This window comes from Cydia strobilella, chromosome 19, assembly GCF_947568885.1.
Source record: "Cydia strobilella chromosome 19, ilCydStro3.1, whole genome shotgun sequence".
Classification (NCBI taxonomy): domain Eukaryota; kingdom Metazoa; phylum Arthropoda; class Insecta; order Lepidoptera; family Tortricidae; genus Cydia; species Cydia strobilella.
Window position 1 is genome coordinate 10,329,289 of NC_086059.1, and position 23,568 is coordinate 10,352,856.

Consider the following 23,568-nt stretch of genomic DNA (forward strand, 5'->3'; position numbering starts at 1 on the left):
AGCTTACATAGGTACCTTTGAGGGCGAAGACAATAGCTCCGTCAACTTTCCCGTTCGTCGTTGGGAATAAATAAGTGATAAGTTTACTTAGTTACCTTTAACGACCCCGGCCCATCCCAGATGGCAGATAGCGGCCAGTATCTTCCACACGACCATCTGCTCCTGCTCAGTGACTCCTAGTAACTGGAATGCTTCCTTAACAGCTGAGAAGTCAGCTGGTGCGTCGGCTTTCTCGCTCGATGTGAGGAAGGGGTTGGGAGCGTTGACGGGCGCCTGGTCGAACAGTAGCTCGCGGCGGAGGCGTCCGTCGCAGCCGTGGAATAGTCTAGAAATAGAATGACATGTGAGAAGACACTTCATATTTAATTTTATTATTACGAGCTTTTATTTCCTTTCACCGGTCAGTTTCCGACAGTCCTGTTGTCTGTAATCAAATCTCGCAAGTTAAATTTGACCCACTTCCCGGTTTCCGATGAAGCTGAAAATTTGCATACATATGTAAGTCGGGTGACAATGCAATATTATGATACCATCGAGCTGATCTGATGATGGAGACAGGAGGTGCCCAACTGTGATAAAAAAGCAACCTAATTGTGTTTGGGGTTTTTAGAATTGTCCCGATGAGTATTTATTGCCTGTGGAAAGAAAAGTACAGTCAGCGTCAGCAATAAAAGCTTGTACCAAAAATGAATTTTTTGATTTTTTGCCAAAAAGTTATTATAATTTACATAGTGGTGTGCTAAAGAATAACACGCAGCGCAAATATTTTGCTTAAATTTGATCCTCCTTGGCTTAAGAATTTGCACAAAAATGCGTTGATTTGATCCACCTTTATCGAGATTTTCTCGAAAGGATTGCTATAAATTTTGAGGATGGGTCACTTTAGTGACAGGCGTATAAGCATAATATACTTACGTATGCAGCGCGGTGAGCCGGGAGCGGCCCGGGCGAAGGTCCGGCAGCAGGGTCTGAACGGAGGCCGACACCAGCGCACCGCCACCTTCGAAGTCCAGGGAAACCAGGGACACCACGCGCGACGCGTGCGGGTTGGAGCCCGTGCTGAAATAATCATATTGTTATTTCTGTAAACTTTTACGTAGAAAATAATTACTCTGTTAAAACACAACCAATATAGTCTCTGTTCACAACAAAACAGATCACGTCGGAATATGTTAGCACTTGAAATGGCGTAATGTGGCCCTGGTCAATATTTAGGAAAGTCCTAGAAAAATATTTTTTTCAATAAAATTAACTAAGGGAACGAAGTTAAAATAGGGCTAGATGAATTCTGTCACATGCTGATCGAGTTGTAGACAAAAATAGCCACTGAGTGGCAGTCCGACTGCTCAAAATCAGGGCTCGGAGGACCTTGCCGGCGACAAGGTCTTTAAAGAAATGGTCAAAAGTTTCTCAAGACCGGGAGGAATATAGAAAGGGCTCACTCAAGGCTCATTGTAATAGTAATAATCCATAAACTAACCGACACGATCCAAACATATGCAGTATGTCCATTGCGGCGCTCAGTCGCTCCGGGGTGAGCTTGGAGCCTTGTGCTGGATACGCACTTGCCAGGTACCAGATGCAATGTCTCATAGCTAGTGTTTTGCCTGATCCGGATCTGAAAAAAAAAAAAATTAAGTGTGACTTCTTGACTACCTAAGCCAGATTTATCGCAGTCTAGTCTTCTACGATACAGTTTTAAACAAGGCTACAGCCGCCTGATGGAAAGCGGTTACCGTTACCTATGGACGCTTGCATTCCTAGGGGTGCAACAAGTGCGTTGTCAGCGCTCTAAAACCTCTACATACTACACTCTTTTATGTTCGTTTCCGCATCTGCCCAGGGTCCTTTTAAGTATAATTTGACGGGTAGTAAACGTGTTATTGATTAAGATGCTTAGATGATATAAACAATGACAAATAAATAACCTACAAAAAGTGGTGTTGATTGATGGCAAAATTGTTTACGGATAAGTTTTGACAAATTGAACATTAAGTTACGCGTCATAAGAAAATCTAAAAACGTAAAAAAATGCTACTGGATGGTTGTTTATGTATGCGAAACAAGTTTGAAATGCTTAAAGAAAATAAAAAATTGTTCGTCTGCAAATCATATTTAATAGCACTTAGAAACGAACCTTGAAATTTGAACTGGAGCATCATTAATATGTAAAATATTATCCTAGCACTGATGACTATCATTTAAAGGACAGGATCGGCTAGTCATATAACAATCAACCTTATTATTCAGCAATAAGGTCTACATTAATAAAATTATGGAATATAAACAGAGAATATCAATGATCTATGTCCATGTGCATGCGCAACATAAAGCCAATTTTGTTATCACATTCTGCTATAATTTCTAGTTTAACGCCTTTTAGGTACACTGGGAAGGATTAACATCTACGTCGAGGCTGCTAATCAAAAATATGCTTTAACTTAATGAAGAAAGGTTTAAATTAAGTTAGTGCAATGAAGTGGTAAGTAATAAAGGATATTATCCAGACGGGTTATGATACGATCGCGGTAGCAATTTACGACAAAAGTAATTATCTATTAAGTCCTAAAGCGAGGTTGTAAATCGTGCATTAGAAACGCGTTTTGTAGGTGCATACATTTATGTACACTGTTATATATGCTTTGCTGGGTAATTATAGAACAAATTTAACCAAGATTTTAACATGTTAAGACTATATTTAAGCTATTCCGAATTCCAGTTAATGTGGCAATAGTTAAGTAAAATTTTTGTTAGTCTAAGATTGTAAAAGTATTCATTTTCGTGACTAACTTGACGTTCCTTGTCATAATTTTCTCTTACGCAATGCCATATTTCAATATATATTTTCAAAAACCTTATTTTCCGACTTAGTACCTGTAGGCAACCTATGTGCAATTTCTCAATGGAGGTATGTATCATTTAACATATAGCCTGAGTAGCCTGGGTCTGAATAAGGAACAGATGAGGATTGAAAATACAAATCATACTTTAGATTATTATTTTTATTATTTCTTTATATATTATAAGCCTCCAGTCGAGAAACTTACCTCCCCGTGAAGACAATGGCGCGGTCACGTCGCGAAGCTAGCATGCAACGGTGCGCGGACTGCGCGGCCGCGAATATGTGCGGCGGCATATCGTCGGCGCGGCAGCCGCGGAACATCGCTGCTACCTGAAACATTCGACAGTCAAAATAAGGTTACTGGTACTGTTGTCGAATACCATTACAGTGCAATAATTTGGCAAATATTTAATAGATAAAAAGAGATGAGATATGTAGGTACGTATACGTAAATGTGCTAAAGGTTCGATTCGAACTGGATGCCTTGGTCACTTTTGTTTCGTTTGTGACATCTATTTTAGTTTATAAGTTAGGTTTATAGGTTTTGGCTCTGACTGACTAGTTTTCCCATCTGATTCTATCACCGTGTTATCAGACACTTGGTAATATCTGAATCCCCTTGCAAAGGATGATTCTGAGTCGGTATTATCGATAAGGCGCCGCTCTCGTTCAAGCATGGAAACGATGTTGAGTACGTTTAGGGCTCGTTCAAACGGGAGGCTATGGTGACTAATGACCAAGAGGTGATGTTACCTTGTCAGTATAGATGGGGGAGCTGCGTTTAGGCGGTCCGAGGACGAGAAGCGCGTGGCCGGCGCGGGCATGAGGCAGCCCGGCGGCATGACGTGATCGTAGAACGTTGAGCGCGCCGCACTCGTTCAAACAGCGGAGTGAGGCTATGTCCTCGCACCGCTCCATCTGGGGTGGATTGGCCTGGAACGGAAAAGAAATGATAAAAAATATAAAATGAATATGGGCCGCCCGTAGATTTTATGATTTATGAAAAAAATTGAACATGAAGCAAGGCTAGCCTCAACATCTGTGATCAAAATCCGCCTTCTTTCACTTTCAGTTCGCGTCTTTAAGCACTTTGTGTCAATACTTTCTAGTGGTCATTCACGCCAGTCGACTGTCGTCTGACAGTTCGAATGGTCATACCTTCTCCAAGTCATCTTCGTCGACGGTAAACACCTCCCCAGTCTGCAACACCCTCACTGACGCACGGCCCGCGTCGGCGTCTCCTCTCGCACTACGGCCGTGAACCCGCCGCGGTGTGCAAGCCACATATATCCCGCCTTCAGCCATTCCTCTTACACCAGCCGACTTTGTTTTATTGGGCATACCTTCTCCAAATCATCTTCGTCGACGGTGAGCACCTCCCCAGTCTGCAGCACCCTCACTCTCGCACGGCCCGCGTCGGCGTCTGCTTCTCGCACTACGGCCGTGAACCCGCCGCGGTGTGCGAGCCACATATGACCAGCTTTCAGCCATTCCGTTTCGCATGCTAACTGCTCTTCTGATTTTGCCTGTGGACAAGAAGAAAACAAATTAGGAACTTGTGTTTCGATAATATGAATACAGCGCTAATCACGACACGTTGTCGTTTTTCCTCTACGAAGTATTTTCGCATCATACCGGGAAAGCCGTTATCGGCTACTACGTAGCGCTACGACCGTAGCTCAGCGGTTAATGTGTTAAAGAGAATAAAGCCATACAAAGATACCATACACCAGAGAATTCGGAACGGGTACCGCCGTGACCGCGTGGTCTAGTGGTCAGGACGTTATAGCCGCTTACTTAAGCTGAAGACGCGGGTTCGATTCCCGCCTCGGCCACTGATGGACTTGGTCACTTTTTCTTTAGTGTATGATATTTCAGTTTAAAGAGGATAGTTTAAAGTGTCTTTCCTTTCAGATTTTAGAAGTATTTAAACTTAAAAAAACTAAACTTATTGTAACGTAATCATGCTTCCACTTCAACATGACTTAGTACTAATACACAAGTCTGGGTAATAGTAGAAACATTGACAAGTTACGGAACGAGAGCAAAATTTATCATAAAAGATAGTAAAAAATGTTTAAAAAGCCACAGCTTTCTTCAAGGAAAAGTAAGAGCTCATCTGAATCTGAATGTAGAGGAGATTAAGACACACAATACGTCGCACCATTAGGACAGGGCTTCGACGCCTTCAACCTACAGCCGCTAATTCCCTCAGTCATAGCTTATGCAATGTGCGTATTGTGCGTAACTCGCAACGGCCGAGCGTCGTTAATGGCCGCAATATAAGACACAGTGAAAGTAGCGGTTTCAGTACGTATCGTTTAAACAACCAGCTGTTGTGGACCATTTGTGCCATTTTCAACCAAAAGGGTACTTATTGTCGCTTGTGAGTAAGGCGCTATTTTCATATAGCTTCAATTAGAAATCAACCTTATCGACAACCGACAATGTGGTACCTTTTGGTTGAAAACGTCACATTTTTCTTTTATAGAAAAACCTCGCAGAATTGAATTGTGGAATCTTGAAAGAATCGAAGTCGTTTCTTTAGATGATAAATGGTTAAGAAACGTACTGAAATCAATGATACAATTAAGAGTATAACTGTGCACTATGCCGCCCACAAACAAATAACCGAAAATGTCTTTATTTTGGTAAACAGAGATCGTTAGAGGCACACATTAAAAGTGGGTGTGCTTATTTTTTTAAAGATGATAGCATAGTTACAAATATTCTGTTGGAAAAGGTATCATAAATGTTAAAACTGACACATGGTTAACTTTTTTACTTCTATTTAAACTGCGTGCGTTAAGGGTGCGTTTCGAACAGAGGGATATAAACAATAGAATCACTGCACGCTGAGCGAGGAAAACAAATGAAGTGATTCTATTGGTTCTTAACAAACACATCCCTCGCAACCAGTGAACGGCTCGCAACGCAACCTCACACATCTCTGGTCGACACGCAGCCTAAAGTGGCGCGTTTTGTTTAAATGTATTAAGTCACAATACTGTTTAATTTCACTGCAACATAGGTCGTCTGTCACAAGCTGTAAACAGAGTGAATGGAAGGTCGGTGCGATCCGTAAAAGGTGTGATATTAGCGGCCATTAGCTATCGCATCACATGTGTGATTGGTAATCGGACACGCATTTTTATACAACGATCTGTCAAATGAGAACAGATCTGGAAAGAAAATCAAAAAATTAATTTCGATACAATTTAAAAAACGATTTCGATGTCGCGGCTATTGGAAAAGCCTCTAACTACGAATATCTACAAGATACATACATAGACAGAATTTTTGAATATTTTCAAGTGACAATTATGTAAATTAAAAAAACCGGCCAAGTGTGAGTCGGACTCGCGCACGAAGGGTTCCGTACCATAATGCAAAAAACGGCAAAAAAATCACGTTTGTTGTATGGGAGCCCCCCTTAATATTTATTTTATTCTGTTTTTAGTATTTGTTGTTATAGCGGCAACAGAAATACATCATTTGTGAAATGTTCAACTGTCTAGCTATCACGGTTCATGAGATACAGCCTGGTGACAGACGGACAGACAGACAGAAAGACAGCAAAGTCTTAGTAATAGGGTCTCGTTTTTACCCTTTGGGTACGGAACCCTAAAAAGGAATGTTAACCTTTATTACTCACACCTAGTTTAAATTGTGTACTACCGGATTTGTTTATCTTAAAACTTGAGATTCTTAATTGCATTTTATTATTTCATCTAGCTACATATTTGTATCTACAACTACGAGCAGTACCCTTAAAATATACTTAATAATTTTTCGAACAGCTGCTTTTCGTGTTCAAGATACGTATTACACGTCGAAACGCTATTAGCATAAGGTCGCGTTACGTGAAGCCATGCGGAATCAATTTGGCCCTCAACAACAGCATTTACGATAAATTGCCAACCAGTAATATTCACTTAGCTCTTTGAGGAACACGGAGAAGCAACGAGCGAAATCAGTTTCGAGCAAACATGCCAATTTGGAGGCATTACGCCGTCCACGAATTATACGCGATATTAACATGAGTCGTGGCAGAAACTTGTCAAGCTAAGATGATGCGGTAAGAGTGCGCGTACGTATCCGATTTTGTCTGTCAGCTGATAATCGCGGGCTCCAGGCCGCACATTGCATGACAGAATTTGCTACAATATCGGTCATTAGTATGACAGCTTTGTCTCAATCTGAAATCTTTCAAATGTATCAAATCAATCCATTATTAAATAAAAATACGAGTACCTACTCGACTCGTAAATACCTTTCTTGTTAGTCGAAGGAGGAGGCTACAAAGTTCACCACAAGTTGTTTAAAACATGACAAAAAATGTCCCAGCGCCTGACAACAGAAACAGCAGAAACAACAAATATCCATGCTGAAAGTTGCACAAGCTTGTTTTTCCACGAGTAAGTTAAAGTATATTCTTTGCCAGTATTTGGACGCTGGTTTGCGACAGCCCTAATATTTGTAAAGTTGTGTTCACACCGTGTGAACAGTATTTTCTTGTCTCAAATGATAGTACTTCGGATTATTATTAGCTCGTGCATCCGCTTTCGAACGCAACAGTCAACTGCATTCCCCATTGAAATTACAAGGCGTGCAGTGCTAAGTGATATACAACTAGTAGACGCGGATGAGGTGTTGAGGTGATAGTTATTACTACAGCATACACTTTCAGAAAGGTTAAAAGAGTATATGAGTTCACGTTATAATATTATATTATAGTCCTGTGGATAACGCTGATCAGAAGAGTTCCAAAAACGATTTCTAAATGTCAACTCATGTATAGGTAATCAATAAGTAAATTATTTTAAGACAAAACTTGTTCAGCAATTGACACCCACGGCGTGCTTTATACTTGGCTTTAAAAAAGTAAAGTTAGTCATCGCGTGACGTCATTTCCGATAGAAAGTGAAAACAGCTTGTTTAAGTGCTTTATTGATGTACTGAAAACGAGCGTACCCAACGACATAACAACCTGCCGTGGCAATATACCAAGTTGAGCGTGTTTATCTTCTGATTTTTTTTTCCTAAAAGAAAGTATTAGGTATACTCTTTCTTTCAGAAATATTATAAGAATAGAAATTACATAGGTGGATGATTATTTATTTTTTAAATTATCTATTGTAGTAATACGAATGTTGCAAGCTTCTTCACGACTTATCAAAACATTGCAATCTTTTGAGTGTGACAGAACAAACAATACCTACATCTTACACATTATTATCAAGCTAGCTAATACATATACCTACTTAAAATGTGAAATATGTGTTTTCTTATTCATAGAACTTTAAGAGTTTTTATGAACTTCGTCAAAATACGATATGATTTCCGTGTACGGTAGACATTGACGTTTGAACTCACAAGTATTAGCACTAACGATTATCCTTGTAAAAAGTAGTTTTATTTTTTGTGACATTACATACAACTAGGATAAGCCAAGCCTATGCTTAAGAGTCCCCGGCAAGCTCGGCCGAATTTCAGCTTCCCATACAAACGAAGTTTCGTTCTCATGTTAAAACTACGTGTTGGATGGATATGTAACGAAACTTTGCACATACAATAACACGAGGTATATCTAGGTATGTAATTAGTTTATATAGGTCCAGTTTATAAACAAACGAAACAGAGCGCAAACAAGTTTTGTATGAAAAACTTAAATTCTCTGTATTTTTTTACTATATCTAATTACAGACCTAGATATACCTTATCTTATTGTAAGTACAAAGTTTCAGAGCAATCTAGCTAGTGGTTTTAAAATGAGAGCGTAACTACGTTTGTATGGAGAACTGAGCTTGCCGGGGACTCAATCAAATGGTAAAATGGTAATCTGCAAAAAGTGCCGCTAATGACTTTCCGTATAGACCTTACATTCTCAATGCTTGCCAAAATGCTTTATGCTAACCAGTAGAAATGTGGTCTTTGACTTCAAATAGTTGCTAATGACCAAGAGGTCATACTTTGGCGAGGATAAATGGGAAATGACAAAGTGCAAAGACAAACAGGTGAGCCCACACACGAGCATACGGACGAGGAAGCTCGGATTACACATACATATCCATGTACCTTCCTACGCTACTTGGCTCAATGCAATTATCTGTTAAGACATAAATTACATCCGCATATGTATCACAATCGGTGAAATATAATTATTATATCACTTTTCCACAACATCGTAAATCGGAGCAGTTATATACTAAAATACCTAATATTTTTGCCTAATTAAATTATATATTACAAACTAAACAAGACCGGCATCCGTATTGCAATTCACGGGAGCCAAGCAAACTGAAAATTTGTAAACGAGAGAATATAAAACAGGCAGCGGCAGCGTTGTGAACTATTCGACAAATGCGTATACCGATAAACTTACGCACGTACGCTAGTTCTTAAGGCTACGCACTAAGAACTATTGTAGTTCTTTATACTCCGGTAGCTGATCAGACAAAGCTGAGACCCGGAACGCCAGTAAACAACGAACGGCAACACCGTAAACCACCTTATCGGACAGCGCGCTTAGTGTCCTTGCATTAGTCTTAGGACGGTTGTAAATAGAAAGTGGTAATAGTAAAATCAATATTCTGATGTTTGCGGCGAGATAGCGTTTGTGACTTACGCAGCTTATGCTCATATTATTAGGTTTAATACGGTAGACTTGAGTTTATCTTAGTTTCCATTATGTTTATGATGTACGTAGGTAGTCCTGCCAGATGTAGAGTCTCCGTATAACTACTTATTCTTTGCAAATAAATACTTACTTACTTACTTACTCCGTTTCCTTACTTATTAAATCTAGCGGTATCTTAGGTGTAAAACTAGGAGGATATAACCAAACGGAGTAGCCATTAGCAGGCGTTCCCCTCTGTCGAAAATAGTCTGCCAATGGTCATACACAATGTATGGACTGACGTTTATATGACATGGCTATTTTGACATTACGCATACATTTGACGTTCCCTTCCCCCGCAAAAATTGGCACTTTTTTGTACAGAAAATTACGACGTGGCGTCTCCGTTTGGTTATATCCTCCTAGGTTTAAAATAATAATCAATTAGGAGTTAGAGTTATGATTTCTTTGTATCTACTAATGTATATTTGCATAATGCCAGCATACAATTAAATCAACATTTTACAGCTTAGTTTACTAATAAAAGTGACAGACTTCTACTATATTTTACAGAATCAGGAAGCCTTTTTACGTTCAGGACTCTCTTTTTAGATAGCGCTAGAAAACATATTTGCAACCTTGTTTTAGGTTCGAGCAAATACAACAACTTACAAGCACCTTTGACTTTCACGCCTTAATCCAGCTATCTTTACTCCCAATCAGTATATTCCCAGATCATTAACATAGTTCCCGTCTACCGTCCATACGTCCACGGGGTAGAATGGTATCAGTGTACCGCTAGGGAGGCATTATCGCCCATATACGCCAGTGGTAATAGTTGTCATCGGTCAGCGGTACCAAATAGGCGGACGGTATAAATCGTCAGCTGTCGAGACTTTGTCAGGGGAAATTGCGAATCAATTTGTGCTACATGGGTGGTTCCCGTTTTACTGCGTCTGATGTTAACGTAATTGGTGCGAAGTACTTTATTTGATATCACTTGGAAGCTGGTACAAATACATGTTTGATGTTAACTTATGTTTATTTTATCCTTATTATTTTGTTCGAAACACCTAAATACAGCTTCGGAATACTTCGGATGTCTCAGTGCAAAGTTCTAAAAATGTAATATCGCTATTGGCAAGGCAAGATTCTGAAAATTAAGAATTTTCAAAATGGGAAGTTACTTTAATTTTTATGAAAATGTTAGAAGCTTTCGAGAACTTTCCCACACTTGAAACTTCCTGCAACTTGGACATTTGTAAATCTATTAAATCTAAAAATAGATACCACCCAAAATACATAAGTTTTTATTTTATAGGTAATATTTCATGAAGTTAGATGAACAGTATTAACCTTAAAGTACAACTAATTCATTTCCTATTTGAAACCAAAGATGAAAAGGGTGCACAGAAGTTAATGTAAAAGACATTCATTTTAAAGTAAGATAAATGGTAACCTATTTGCAGTGGACGTAGAACTGACATTACATCTAATTTTAGGTGTCCGGAAACAGTTTCGAACGCAGTCCGGTTACAACATGATGCATGTTACTATCCATACATCCCACGCTTTGAGGGTATCCGCCGGTTACTTTCGCAACCTCGTTAAACTTAAAACAATCGCTAGATAATGGACTCTAGCTGCTGGGAAAACGGTTTAATTTTCAGCTAGAACTTGGATGTGATAGGAGTTTTGGATAGTAATGGCGTTTTACAGTCACGTTTAATAGTATGGCCGAATAGCAGGTGTGTGTTGCGTACGGTTGACCCAGTGCGGGCATCTGTAAGCGTAGAACACGTTTATGGTAATCTATGTTTACCAAATTCGCCTTTTTCACAACATTTTTACATATTATTAGACACTCAGAATTGAAATTGAAATTATTTAAACAAACACGATAAATTCTGGCCTCGTCTAGTTAAATGTTAGAGAGAATTAATCTTAACGGTTTTGCATAGGTATTCCACGAATGTGCCTATAATTTAGGTCCCTGTAGTATTTACCTTAACAATAGTGGCGAATGTTTACTAGCCGCGGCGTCAACGTTACTCATGTTGGACAACCGGATTTTAGTTGCACAGATAGAACCTGATTTTACTTAATACACGGAATTTAATTGGCTCAGATAAACATATTTACATTACAGTATTATAATATGACGGTACCGAGTTAAATGCCGCTTATTCCTACAAGCGCAATTATGCAAAAAGGTACTTAGGTATGCGAATTATTTTCTAATAATGGGGAATTTAATGAAAAGTTACATTGCTAAAATTGATAAAATATGCTTATGCCCTGCCTGTCAAAAACACAAATGGTGAACACAAATATTTTTTCCGGAGTCATGGGGTTTTCTATGTATATAAATATGTATTTATCTATATAAGTATGTATATCGTCGCCTAGCCCCCATAGTACATGCTTTGCTTAGTTTGGGGCTAGGTTGATCTGTGTAAGATGTCCCCTGATATTTATTTATTTACTTATGTTATAGAAATATAATCTTTGTACCTATATAATCAACTTTTGATAAGAGTACAGCCTCTCTTGTTCAGTGGGAGTTTGTGACGCACATAGTAGTGGTAGTGGTGGTAGTGGTGTAAACGCAACCCAGAATTACGAGTCCAAAGCTGTCACCGTAGAAACTAAAAGTAATTAAGAGGCTTTTCAGAAAAAATGGTACCATTCGTAACAATAGTAACTGTTGGGTTATTTAGACTCAGAATCACGAGTACTATTAAATGAGACAAAGAAAGAAAAGTGTGCCAAGTTTTTATACAAATTTCGGGTGTCCGTTTTGTAACGGTCCATACAAGACGTATGTGAGGTACACTTTTAAGTAAAAATGCCCATACACCCTATTCAAAATTTCAAACCTCCGCTCCGATCAAAGCACGATGTCCAGGTCTTAATGTGATTAAATGTTTCCAAAGTTAAAGGCAGCCGATTCTTCTATGTTGATTTCGATAAATCCTTTGTTCCTGCCCATCAGACAAACCAGAAACGTTTTTCTGTTTTTAACTTAAGTCGTAACGTAGTGAAAGGTACAGTTCCAAATAAATATATTGTCGCAACCACGTTTCAACATATATTTAGTACCACATATTGCGACAATCAATATGAAGATATCCATGTCAACGGACGGTATTAACATTGCGCCCTCACCGATATTACAAACTAGTTTAACATCCACAATTTCACCTTGTGACAGTTGTGACACTGCGCGTGTTTATTACAGTTATCGCATATGGTAATTTCATATGCAGAATCAAGAATGCCCTTCCTGTGCATCTCTATCATTAACGTTAGCGTTGCCGACCAAGTATTCTCCAAGGAGTTCGACTCGAGCTAACCAATATAAAATATGGCCTTGTGATGAGTTGCAGATTTAAACAATCAGAGATCACACAAGACTGGATAGCTGAGACGAATGATGGTAAGCAATGGAATTAAATTATGATTGGCATGAATAGCGGGCTGTCTACGCTGAGGTCTCGATTCTGCCGTGACATCTGACCAGCCCGCTGTCAACTGCAGAAATTATATTCGGTTCGATCGAGTTCATAAGAGCGGCGATTAACTTAGCCGTTTATAGTATACGCTACAAACTATGTAGTACCACAGAATAAGTAATAGTATTATCATACAGAACGGCCACGCACCGCCCCGACCCGACTCGAATTACCTCGCCCCGCGACAGATATCTAGCGGACTTCTGGCGTGCTCTCAGTACTATTTTTAAGCAACTTACACTATGACGCATGACGCGTGTACGGATGCGCCGTTCACACATGGAAACGCGAGTGATTTCTGATGCATAGCGTGTCCGCCCTGTGGTAGAGTAGGATACGAGATTTAATACATAGGCGACAAAAAAGAGTACCTAACCTAAGTTTGGAAAAGAAGAAACAACTAACAAGTATTTCGTTCCACTTTAGTCGACTTTACCAAACTATAGAAATATACCAATAGATTAAGAATATAAATTTCCGTCGAGTAAGTGGATTGGCCACACTTAATAATGTATACACATTGGTATTTATACAAAATTGACCTTATTATCTTGGAGAATCATGTTAACATTTATTATCGGTAACTTATCAGTGTAAATGTCACCACATCATAAACTATGCGAACAACAGGCATATGAATACTGTTACTTCCACTATTCAAATTAGTGTTTCGTAAGGGGAACGAGAGGCAATTTAATATTTGTACAATAAACTTCTTAATGCCTAACACAACACATATAGTTTGGAATGTGAAGATTGTAAATAATGTTGCAATCGTAAATTGCGACTACGACTGTCCTTCCGTGTTTTATTTGCAGTTAAGACTTAACATAAGGGTTTAAACTGTCAATAAAGTATCATAAAGTCAATCAATTGTAGTTACTCGTATAGCCATTGAAAGACAGGGCGCTAAATCCTTTTTTTTATGTATTTTTTTAACACGACCTATACCCATCAGGAAGGATTTCTTGCCAATATCAACACAAATTAAATCGAGAAAAAGTGTCCACATTATGACTCGTGTAGAAAAATGACTTCCTTTTTAGGACTTGGTTAAAAAAATAGGAGACCATCAGTGTAAGAAATGTGGATACCTGCTAGAAAAAAATAGGTCCTTGAACACCAGTAAACGAGCTATCAATCAGTCAGACAATAATAGTAAATCTATTGATTTACTATTGCAATAAAATAGATTTAAATTTATTAAAAAGGCGAAAATGGATGGCGCTTGCTAATTTGCCACAACTTGACTAAGCTGCCGCGGTTGCCATATCAGCCGTGTGGGTATTTACAACATTTTAAATCGTGATTCCCTTTACATAAAGTCATCGCCGTAACAATCGTTATATCTGAAAATCGATGGTTGCGTAGTTTTGAGGGTTCCGTACCCAAAGGGTAAAAACGGGATCCTATTACTAAGACTCCGCTGTCCGTCTGTCTGTTACCAGGCTGTACCTCATGAACCGCGATAGCTACAGTTGAAATTTTCACAGATGATGTATTTATGTTGCCGCTATAACAACAAATACTAAAAAGTACGGAACCCTCGGTGCGCGAGTCCGACTCGCACTTGGCCGGTTTTTAATTGCGTATTTCCTATGGTCAATTTCAAACTGCGTTACCGAAATGATTTGATGGTAATTTATTATTATCATCTAGATACACCGACACACACACCTAGATAAGAAATGCTTGCAAAATTTAACACAAGAAAATAAATAGGAAAAAAAAACTTACCTATACAAAGTGTAGTTAAGAGGAGGCTGATGAACATTGTATTTTTATATAGAATTTTTACACATTTTAATCAAGGGAAAGTGCTATAAAAAATTAACACGGAATTAGATTAGGTATATTTGCAAGGGCAGACTCCTGCCAAAACTTTATTACGATAAAGTTGGCTTGATAGAAAAAAAAAACAAGTTTAATTTTCATTTACATATATTTTCGGCTATATGTCGTTACCCTGTAAACCATATACCAAGCAGAGGAAAGTGGCAAGCAAAATTTCAAACAAAAGTAGATTTCCAGAGTAATTGAGGAAATACGTAAAAAACCCGCTCGATGGCCTTATCTTCCGTCGCAAGTCTCGCGCGGCGCGTCATGTCTTGTATTCCCTTCTAATTTTCTGGCTTTACGCCCACTCTTAAGTATGTAATAAGATACACCATTTATGAGTTTTATAATACTGTTACGGTGTACATGCTAAGACCGACATAAGGTATCTCTAAACATTGAAGTCTTGAATAGAAACGACGTTGAACAGCGGGAAATTGACAATAAATGTCTGGACAGTAACGGTTTTGCTTATGTCAATGTAATTTACGACTGTAAATACATGTTTATCAATTCAATTTGACTATTTGTACCTTAATATCTCAAAGCTCGCGTTTGAGGGTTAATTACAATACAATACTCTTTATTGCACACCTCACATAGTTTACATATATATACATATATTTTCAGATATTGTTTAATTTTTGACGTAATAAAATTATCACAGTGAAATACTTTTCTGTTTATGCCAATAAGTTCGATAATCAATTAGTAAATCTCGTCATTATTCGTTTAAGAAAGGATATTTATCACGTTGACCAAATGTCAGTGAACAATGTTCACTGACATGTTCACTGAACATAGGCAAGACACATTTTAAAAATAACAGGCATTTTGACTTTCATGAATATAGTAAACTGGAGTGCCGATATGGCCAGTATTACTAAATACTCGCTGTATGTTTAGGTACCGAATTGAAAAAAAATATATATATAAATAAGTTTTTTTTGTCAAAAATTTCATTCATAATTTTAAAACTAACACGGGACTTAATCGCGTACAAACTTACGTTAATTTATGGTTTGTGTGTAGGCAAAGTGACAGCCCTAGCGTACAAGTTAATAATCAAGATCAAGTGCGGGTAGTTCGCAAAACCCGCGCGGCAAGAAGATGTTGATACAATTCCTCGCCAGTCTGCCTGTGACCATCGTTTGTTTTATACACTAGATCTATAAATAGTAGATTGTGTTACAAGGGAGCAAAATGACATATTTACGGCGAGGGCGTACATTGAATCCTAAACGAAGCGAAGGATTCTAGTGTGTTACGCCCAAGGTGGAAATAATTTTGCTACCATGTGACACATACTGCTTTTCACATCACCTATGAGGTAATTATGACGTTTAAAAACATTATTTAAGCTAAAAAAAAATTAAATAGTGTCCTAGAACAGAAAAGTGCCACTTTGATCCCTCCTAGCAGGGAAGAAAAACCCCTTTTTCGAATTGGTGATGTGAAAAACTAATTGCAGACCTAGATATAGGTACCTCATGTCATTGTATGTGCAAAGTTTCAATACAATGCAACCAGTAGTTTTAAAATGAGAACGAAACTCCGTTTTTATGGGAAAGGTGAAATTCGGCCGAGCTTGCCGGGGACTCTTAAGCCATAACGGGGATAATAACATGCTTTTCCCCGCAGGGGCAAGGTCGTTATGAGTCGTATTTAGAAATCTTTTAATGTCTCATGCGTAGCCTAAAGGGGAACCCGGCGTGGTCTGACCAAATCGGGGAGGCTGAGTCATTTGTTACGTCAAAATGTTGATAGTCATGATCCGGGCTATGGGGAGAAACGCTCTCTAACGGCTAGTGTAAGAAATATTACTGTTTTTTTTTTCTAAATCTACTTATCTAAGTTTGAGAGTTTTTTTCGCAATATATAATATGTATACCGCAAAATCACGCAACTATATGTGGTTTTCCATTACAGAAGGGTCCTTATGCTTCAAGTTCAATAAGGACATTCTGATATTCTGATAGAACGGTCCTTATTGCACATGAAGCCTAAGGACCCTTCTCTGATGGAGAGCCACATATGGAGTCCAATACTAAAATATGGTCCACAAGTACAATCCCGCGTAAAGTATGAATACCGATGTTCTTTTTGGTTTAATTTGAGTTTTCATGTCTCATTTATAAAAATATTTTAAACTACTCTAAACTACGTCATTCAAATAAAAATTACACCTAAACGAAGCTATTTCAATAAGCATTGAACCACAAGTTGGGTGGTTTTACAGTGCCTAATATACAGATGCATAAATAAGACAATGTTTTTTTTTAAATCATTTCACATCATTTTTAAGCCATTTAATAGTAGGTATAGGTAGATCCAATTATGGCATCCACATAGTTAAAAAAAGCTTAAAATAGCACCGCAAATGGTAAACAATTTGAAACAACATACATATAAGTATGTACAGATGTATGTACAGATATATGAAAACAGTGAATTTAATTTAACGTCAGAATATACATAGAAGATCAAACGGTTTTTTCTTTACACTTGCCTGCTCCATAAAATTCAGGATATCCTAGTAAGAGAAAACAGTAATTTATTAGAACATGTTTAGTTGTTTACGACCTTTTATATGCCATACATTTTGTATAAAGCGACCGCCACATCTAAGGCAGTAAAGACGAATATAGCGAACGATAGTATCTAATATAAATGCACATCCAGACTCGCATTGACTGACACCTCGCTTGGAATACATATGCGCGCTAGAAGCTTTAGCACGATGACCATAAAAACATATCACTATTCCGTTTTATCATATAGGTTAAGCCTTAAGACAGACAAAGATAGAAGTTAAGACTAAGCGAGCCCTAAAATAAGCGAAACGTGTCGGTATTCCGTACCACGCGCGGCAGAATAGCTCCACCATTTTTAGATCCACCATTCATGGAAATAGAACAGCTAAGACATATAATAATGCATTCTGATTTAGGACCGCATAAACGCTTGCTTTACAACTTGGAACCTTAGCGTGAGGAGAGAAGGGATAGTTTCTTTAGGAAGTGGTGGAACCCGTACGTTGTCTGGTACGTCGGAAATGCCATGCGAGGTGTTGAGTCGCAGTCCGGAAATCTCTACCGTGCATAGAATGTAATATGGTTTAGGCATACCGACAGCATTAATCTTATTGGCTGTGATGGCTTCAGGCAAATCATTAGAAGGCATAAGATATTTATTTAGTAGTAAAGTGATATTAGCAGATGACATGACACTGAGCATTCATCCTGGCGCCTTATTTATACCTAAACTAGGTATATGCAGGTTCGAGGAATATTATTGTAAAAAACGCTTCAGTCGTAAAATTTGTTGTCTACCGAGATTAAGCAATCCATAGAATCATCCATCGAAAAGAAAACCAAGGTTTTAAGCTTCCAAAAGGCGCATTTGTCACATATTAGACTTCCAAGAGTCCATAAGTTACGGATATCAATACGCAGCCCACACGATTGCAGCCTACTTGTCACTATAAAGGTAAAAAGCAACACAAGTATCTATTGTATAAAAAGGATCACACCCAATAAGGGAAGGTTACAGATTGAGAATACAAATGACGCGGTGATATCTGACGCTCGGATCACTGATTTTGTATGCACATCATCGCAGTCGTACCTGGGACTGTCACCATTTAAAAAGGTATAGATAAAACACATTTAAAAAAATTAGTTTCAAAAATAGATACTCTTAACAGGTCACATTCATAAGGGCTGGCGCGAGATTTGTTCCGATCATTAATAAAGAAGAGTACTTATAGGTTTCTAAAGGGTGGGACGTTGTTGACACCCCTGAACCTACCCCCGCTCATAAGCTATCAGGTGGGCTGTATAATTGTTTACCACCGACATGGTATTAAAAATAATAATATTTGTGTCGTTCTGCATCAGCTGTAGGAATCGATTTCCAGGAGCGTCATAAAACACCCAAACTATTGTTCGATATTATAAAGTAGATCCTAAATCGATCCACTAATTCAATAAGCACATCATATCTCTTGTCAAGTAGCATGCAATACTAACTACTAATAACGTCCTATACATGTTTGCAACCGAAGATAAAGGCCAGATGTATCGGTCAAGGAGTGATATTCCATTCGCTAAATATCAAGCGAACGAGACCAATATTCCAAATCCGGCTTAGACTCTCTTCAATTACGTAGATTCGTAAGGTCGCGTTATAGTGGTTTGGTCAGGAAATTCAACCAATCAATCAATCAACCAATGAGAGCACACGCCAAGTATTTATCCGACCAATTGATTCTGAGCTGAATATATTTGTGTACAAACAATAATCGCAGGAACCACTCGAGGGAAGGGTCTTAAAATAAACAGTTGAACGGCGATATAGTGAATGCTTATCATATGCAAGCATGCAGTTCATCGGTACTGCACAGATTTAAGCCAGTAAGTGACTGACTCAACTGCCTGATTCAATGGAATACGAGGTATACTGTAGAAATTGGGCATTCAATCTTTTATTTTAATGCTTACCTAAACTTTGCCTAACCACGCGTATTTCTTTATTTAGTCTTTAAAATGGAAAAGCATCACTTTCTCCTAAGGTCTATTTGTATGGCGTTTTGGATCCACTCTTCTTAGTAAAAAAACGTACAAAGCTCTGCGAAAGTATATATAATACATATACTCCCTTTTGCTTGTAATGTACATCATACACTTACTAATAGCCCCCGTTTAGCCTATTCTGCCTTTTTTGACAGAATGGTAACTACGGAATTCTACACTGAGCATGGCCCGACATGCACTTGGGCATTTTTTAAACCACGTCTGTGGCAAACAAGCATACGTCCCGCTTGATGCTAAGCAGTCACCGTAGCCTATGGACGCCTGTAACTCCAGGGGTCGGTGGTAATTGCAATTTCAGTCCAGACATTGCAGTGAAATATTAATATCCCCATGTCGATAATCTCTGTGACACATTGCATTACTGTGTACAAACTGTGCGCTGTTTGTGTAGTACGAAATAAGCATAATGCATTTATGTGCCTCAAACGCATCGGAGCAAAGTGAATGTAAATAAATATACACATACTTTAACGATTATGGACGCGTTCTATCAATGTTTATACAGTGGTGATGGATTTTACTGGAGATAAAGATGAGCTATGCTATGGCGTGGCTATGACAGGCACGAATATATACAGTAGCATGGGATCGCGTTCAGTATTATATTTATTAGACAAATCTATTGACTTCGACTGTTCATTAATCTTATTATGCATATGTTGCGTCTAATTTACTGTATGGCAATATAATTTGGGGAAATAAGAAAATGAGTCCCATATAAAAACTACTTCGATGAAGATTACGAAAATAATAGGTATTAACCAACACAATTCTGTTCAGTGCAAAATAAAATAATACGCTTTAAAACTATTTCCACGAGTTTAAAAACAGGCACATATTTTTGACTCGACTTCGGAAAGAAGTCACAGAAGAGTCCGTGTTCGTGCCGCACACTTAGACAATAAATACCAGTTTTATACATTTAACAATAGCCACTTACTTTCAATAACACACGGATTCTAATTCGAAACGACATAAAGTTATAACTGTAATGTGTAACCGAGCTTTGCCTTTCGCAACGGGGCGTGGGCGGCGACACCGATTGCTAACCGTAACCATGCTGATATTGTTCACGCTTTTTGTAAACACTTTGAGTCATACAAAGTTGAAAAAACAAAAGAAACTTCCCAAAAACGTGTTGAAAGAGTTATACTAGATTTATAGTAATAAGTACTAGATATAATTTTATACATAGCTGTCAATACAGGATGTCCCAGAAGTACCACCTCACTGTGACACCGGAGGTAAGGTCAGCTTAAGAGAAACCTACCAGCCTAACAAGACCCCAGTAAAACTGCACGGTTTTCGAGTTACTACCGAAAAAATAAATTGAGAATTTTTCCCTTTGTTTTAACATTTTTAGTACCTACCAGCATCTTAAACCATGCAACTTTTATTGGGGTCATGTTCGGCTGGGCGGAATGCCTAACTGCATTACTCCACGTAAAAAAAAACATAAAAAAACGCTGGTTAGGTTCCTCTTCAGTTGACCTACCTCCGGTGTCACTGTGACGTGGTTGTTCTGGGACACCTTGTATAACAGCCTTTCGCGCATCAGGGGTTCTAAATCAAGCGACAATAATTAGTTATTTACGATACAAGTGCGAAAAATAGGAAATTATCAACGAGCGGCGAATTTTCCCCGACACGACTTTTCGCTCTTATTACCTATTCGCATGTGTATCGTACAACGTTTTACAGTACATATGATCCTTTTAATTTTCGACGTAGTTACGTAATGTGCTTATTATAGCACCGGTGTCGAAATGTAGCACCAGATTCATAGTAATAGTAAATTAAACATTTTTTGTATAAAATGGATTTTGTTGGCATATAGCGTAGGGGGTTTGTAATTTTTTTTATTAAACAGTCATCGATTATGATTATGTCGATTGCCCTATTTTTTTTATTCAATCATTTAGTATTATATACAGTGGTACTACTAAACGAAATTATTAACTAGCTTAAATAAATCTCAAATAGGCCCTTGAGGAATTGTAACAAGGATGCTGGCGGCATTTCCTCGCTGTATCGCAATGCTAATACGTTGTGCGAGGAAGCTGCCAGCTCTTCGGTCACCAGTTACGTCAACCAGACGCTTCGCGATTTCTGCAAACAACTTGTGCGCGCTGGGACCCATTGTCCTATTGGCTGCGGTTCCCGGTATAGTCCCGACGTAGTTTTGTCTGCATTTTACGGCAGTTTGCCCCAACCAAAAGGCGTCGAACTGATAGACGTTAAAAAGGTGCTAAAAAAGGCAACTCAAGTTTTGGTTTGCACCGTGTCGGCGAAAATAGGAAAGGCAAATCAGAATGAGAAGGCCAAAAACCCACATATACTCGTAAAGGTTTTTAATACTTATTCCTCCTACTGTGGAGAGACGTAGGTACATAGGCTATTATTATAATTAATAATACATGTTCCTCGTCAGCATTATACACTAACGTAATGCTCCCGTAGACAAATCATAAATATAAGTGGTAAAGAGAAATAAAATTGTATTGTATTGTATATTACTTTGTCATTTACCAGTTTAATAATTACACCAACGATAGTTCAGATAAGACTGCAATCTTTACTAATTAAAATGTGTTATAACACTTTAAACTCTAGCGTTTTGTACACATAATTAATGCCATTAACGGGTGTAACGCGAGTAAATTTCATTATTATTTATTTGTCTACCCGAACATTTATATAAACTAATATCGGGTAGTTTAAGTGTTGTTTACCAATATCTCAATTGATATTTTGCTGGGACGTCAGTCAGTGGTACCACAGCTAGTGCAACCTAGCTGAAACGTCGGAAAAAGGTAAAATAATGAAAAATCGCGTTAGACCCGTTAATGACATCAAGATGTGTTGTAAAGTTTAAAAAATTTAATTGCTCGTAACAGCTAACTGACTTACAAATCTAAGAAAACAATAAAATGCGCCAAATTAATATAAAACAGTAATCTATTTAGAGCCGAGCAAAATATTGATCACACCAACGATGACCAAGACATGTTGAATAACGATAGTTTCTTCCTAAAGTAATTAATAATTAAATTTTATTTACATTCCTAATTGGCATCTACTAAAATTTATCCTACTGTGATCGGAAGTTATTATTTTTATGGAGGAAACGAAACTTAGAAGCCGTAGCAGTATTGTTTAACTGTCATCGTTTCTTAGTATAACTACTTAGTAAACTACAGGCTTTATTAAAATTCAGTTTGATTAAGTGATATTTGAATGTCTATTAACTATGCGCGCTTTAGCTTTAAAATAATTCACGGCAGTTATTAGTTAATTAAGAAACGGTTAGCAGTTAATAATAAATTGGTTTAAAGTTAGCAATTAACGCCTTAGCGTAAAATTACAAAAGACATGGCGATAAACTTAAAACAGTTGTAGTGCCTATACTCACGGTCATAATCAATAATCTCTCCAAAGGGCCTCTACGTGTTGGATCTATATCCTCACGCAAGCCTATCAAAAGACTGGGATGGGGGTGAAACAAAATAATAATAATATACGTTTTTGCACAGTACAAGATAAAAGTTTCCGAGAATATATTAATATATTTACTAAGGATACACTAATCCAAAACAGTGACCAGTTTATAAAAGGCCCGCTTAAACTGGTCTATCAAGCCGTTCGAATCGAAGCATCCCAGTCATCTCCTAGTAATTATAACTGACGCAACTCCTTACAGGGACGTCCCGTTGGCCGGAACCCGGCTCCGCTAATGATAGGGATCAGTAATGTAATTAACATCGGCATCGGAAAGGGCAGATAGCCGTCGAAGTGTTAAGTACTTACTCAACTTATGAGTATCGTATCATATGTAAAGGGGCCCACTGACTATCAGTCAGCATGACGATGTCGGCCTGTCAGTAAAAAATGTGACAGTTTCGAAGAACTGACAGGCCGATATCGTCCGGCGGACTGTAAGTCAGTGGGACCCTTCAGGCGTATCGACACTGCATAAACATGAAAAGTGGCACTAAAGGTTTTTAGAATAAGGTAAATGTGGAGAAGACCGTCTATCGAGTAAGACCATCTATTATACGACAAGTAGTACAAGCTGAAATGTACGTATATTTTACCTGTGTGAAAATTGTATAAATGTGATAAATAAACTAAACTAAACTATTACAAGCTCTTTAATCGCTC

General features: G+C 38.2%; 1 protein-coding gene across 1 annotated transcript in view; it reads right to left on the reverse strand.

Moving 5' to 3' along the window:
• Positions 1-23,568, reverse strand: part of LOC134750252 (unconventional myosin-XVIIIa) — a 260,728-nt gene that overhangs the window by 157,648 nt on the left and 79,512 nt on the right. The window contains exons 5-10 of the mRNA XM_063685406.1: positions 4,186-4,368; positions 3,596-3,775; positions 3,048-3,172; positions 1,481-1,618; positions 916-1,059; positions 96-325 (exon numbers count right to left, since the gene is read on the reverse strand). Coding sequence (XP_063541476.1) covers positions 96-325; positions 916-1,059; positions 1,481-1,618; positions 3,048-3,172; positions 3,596-3,775; positions 4,186-4,368 — 1,000 coding nt within the window. The remainder of the gene's footprint in view (positions 1-95; positions 326-915; positions 1,060-1,480; positions 1,619-3,047; positions 3,173-3,595; positions 3,776-4,185; positions 4,369-23,568) is intronic.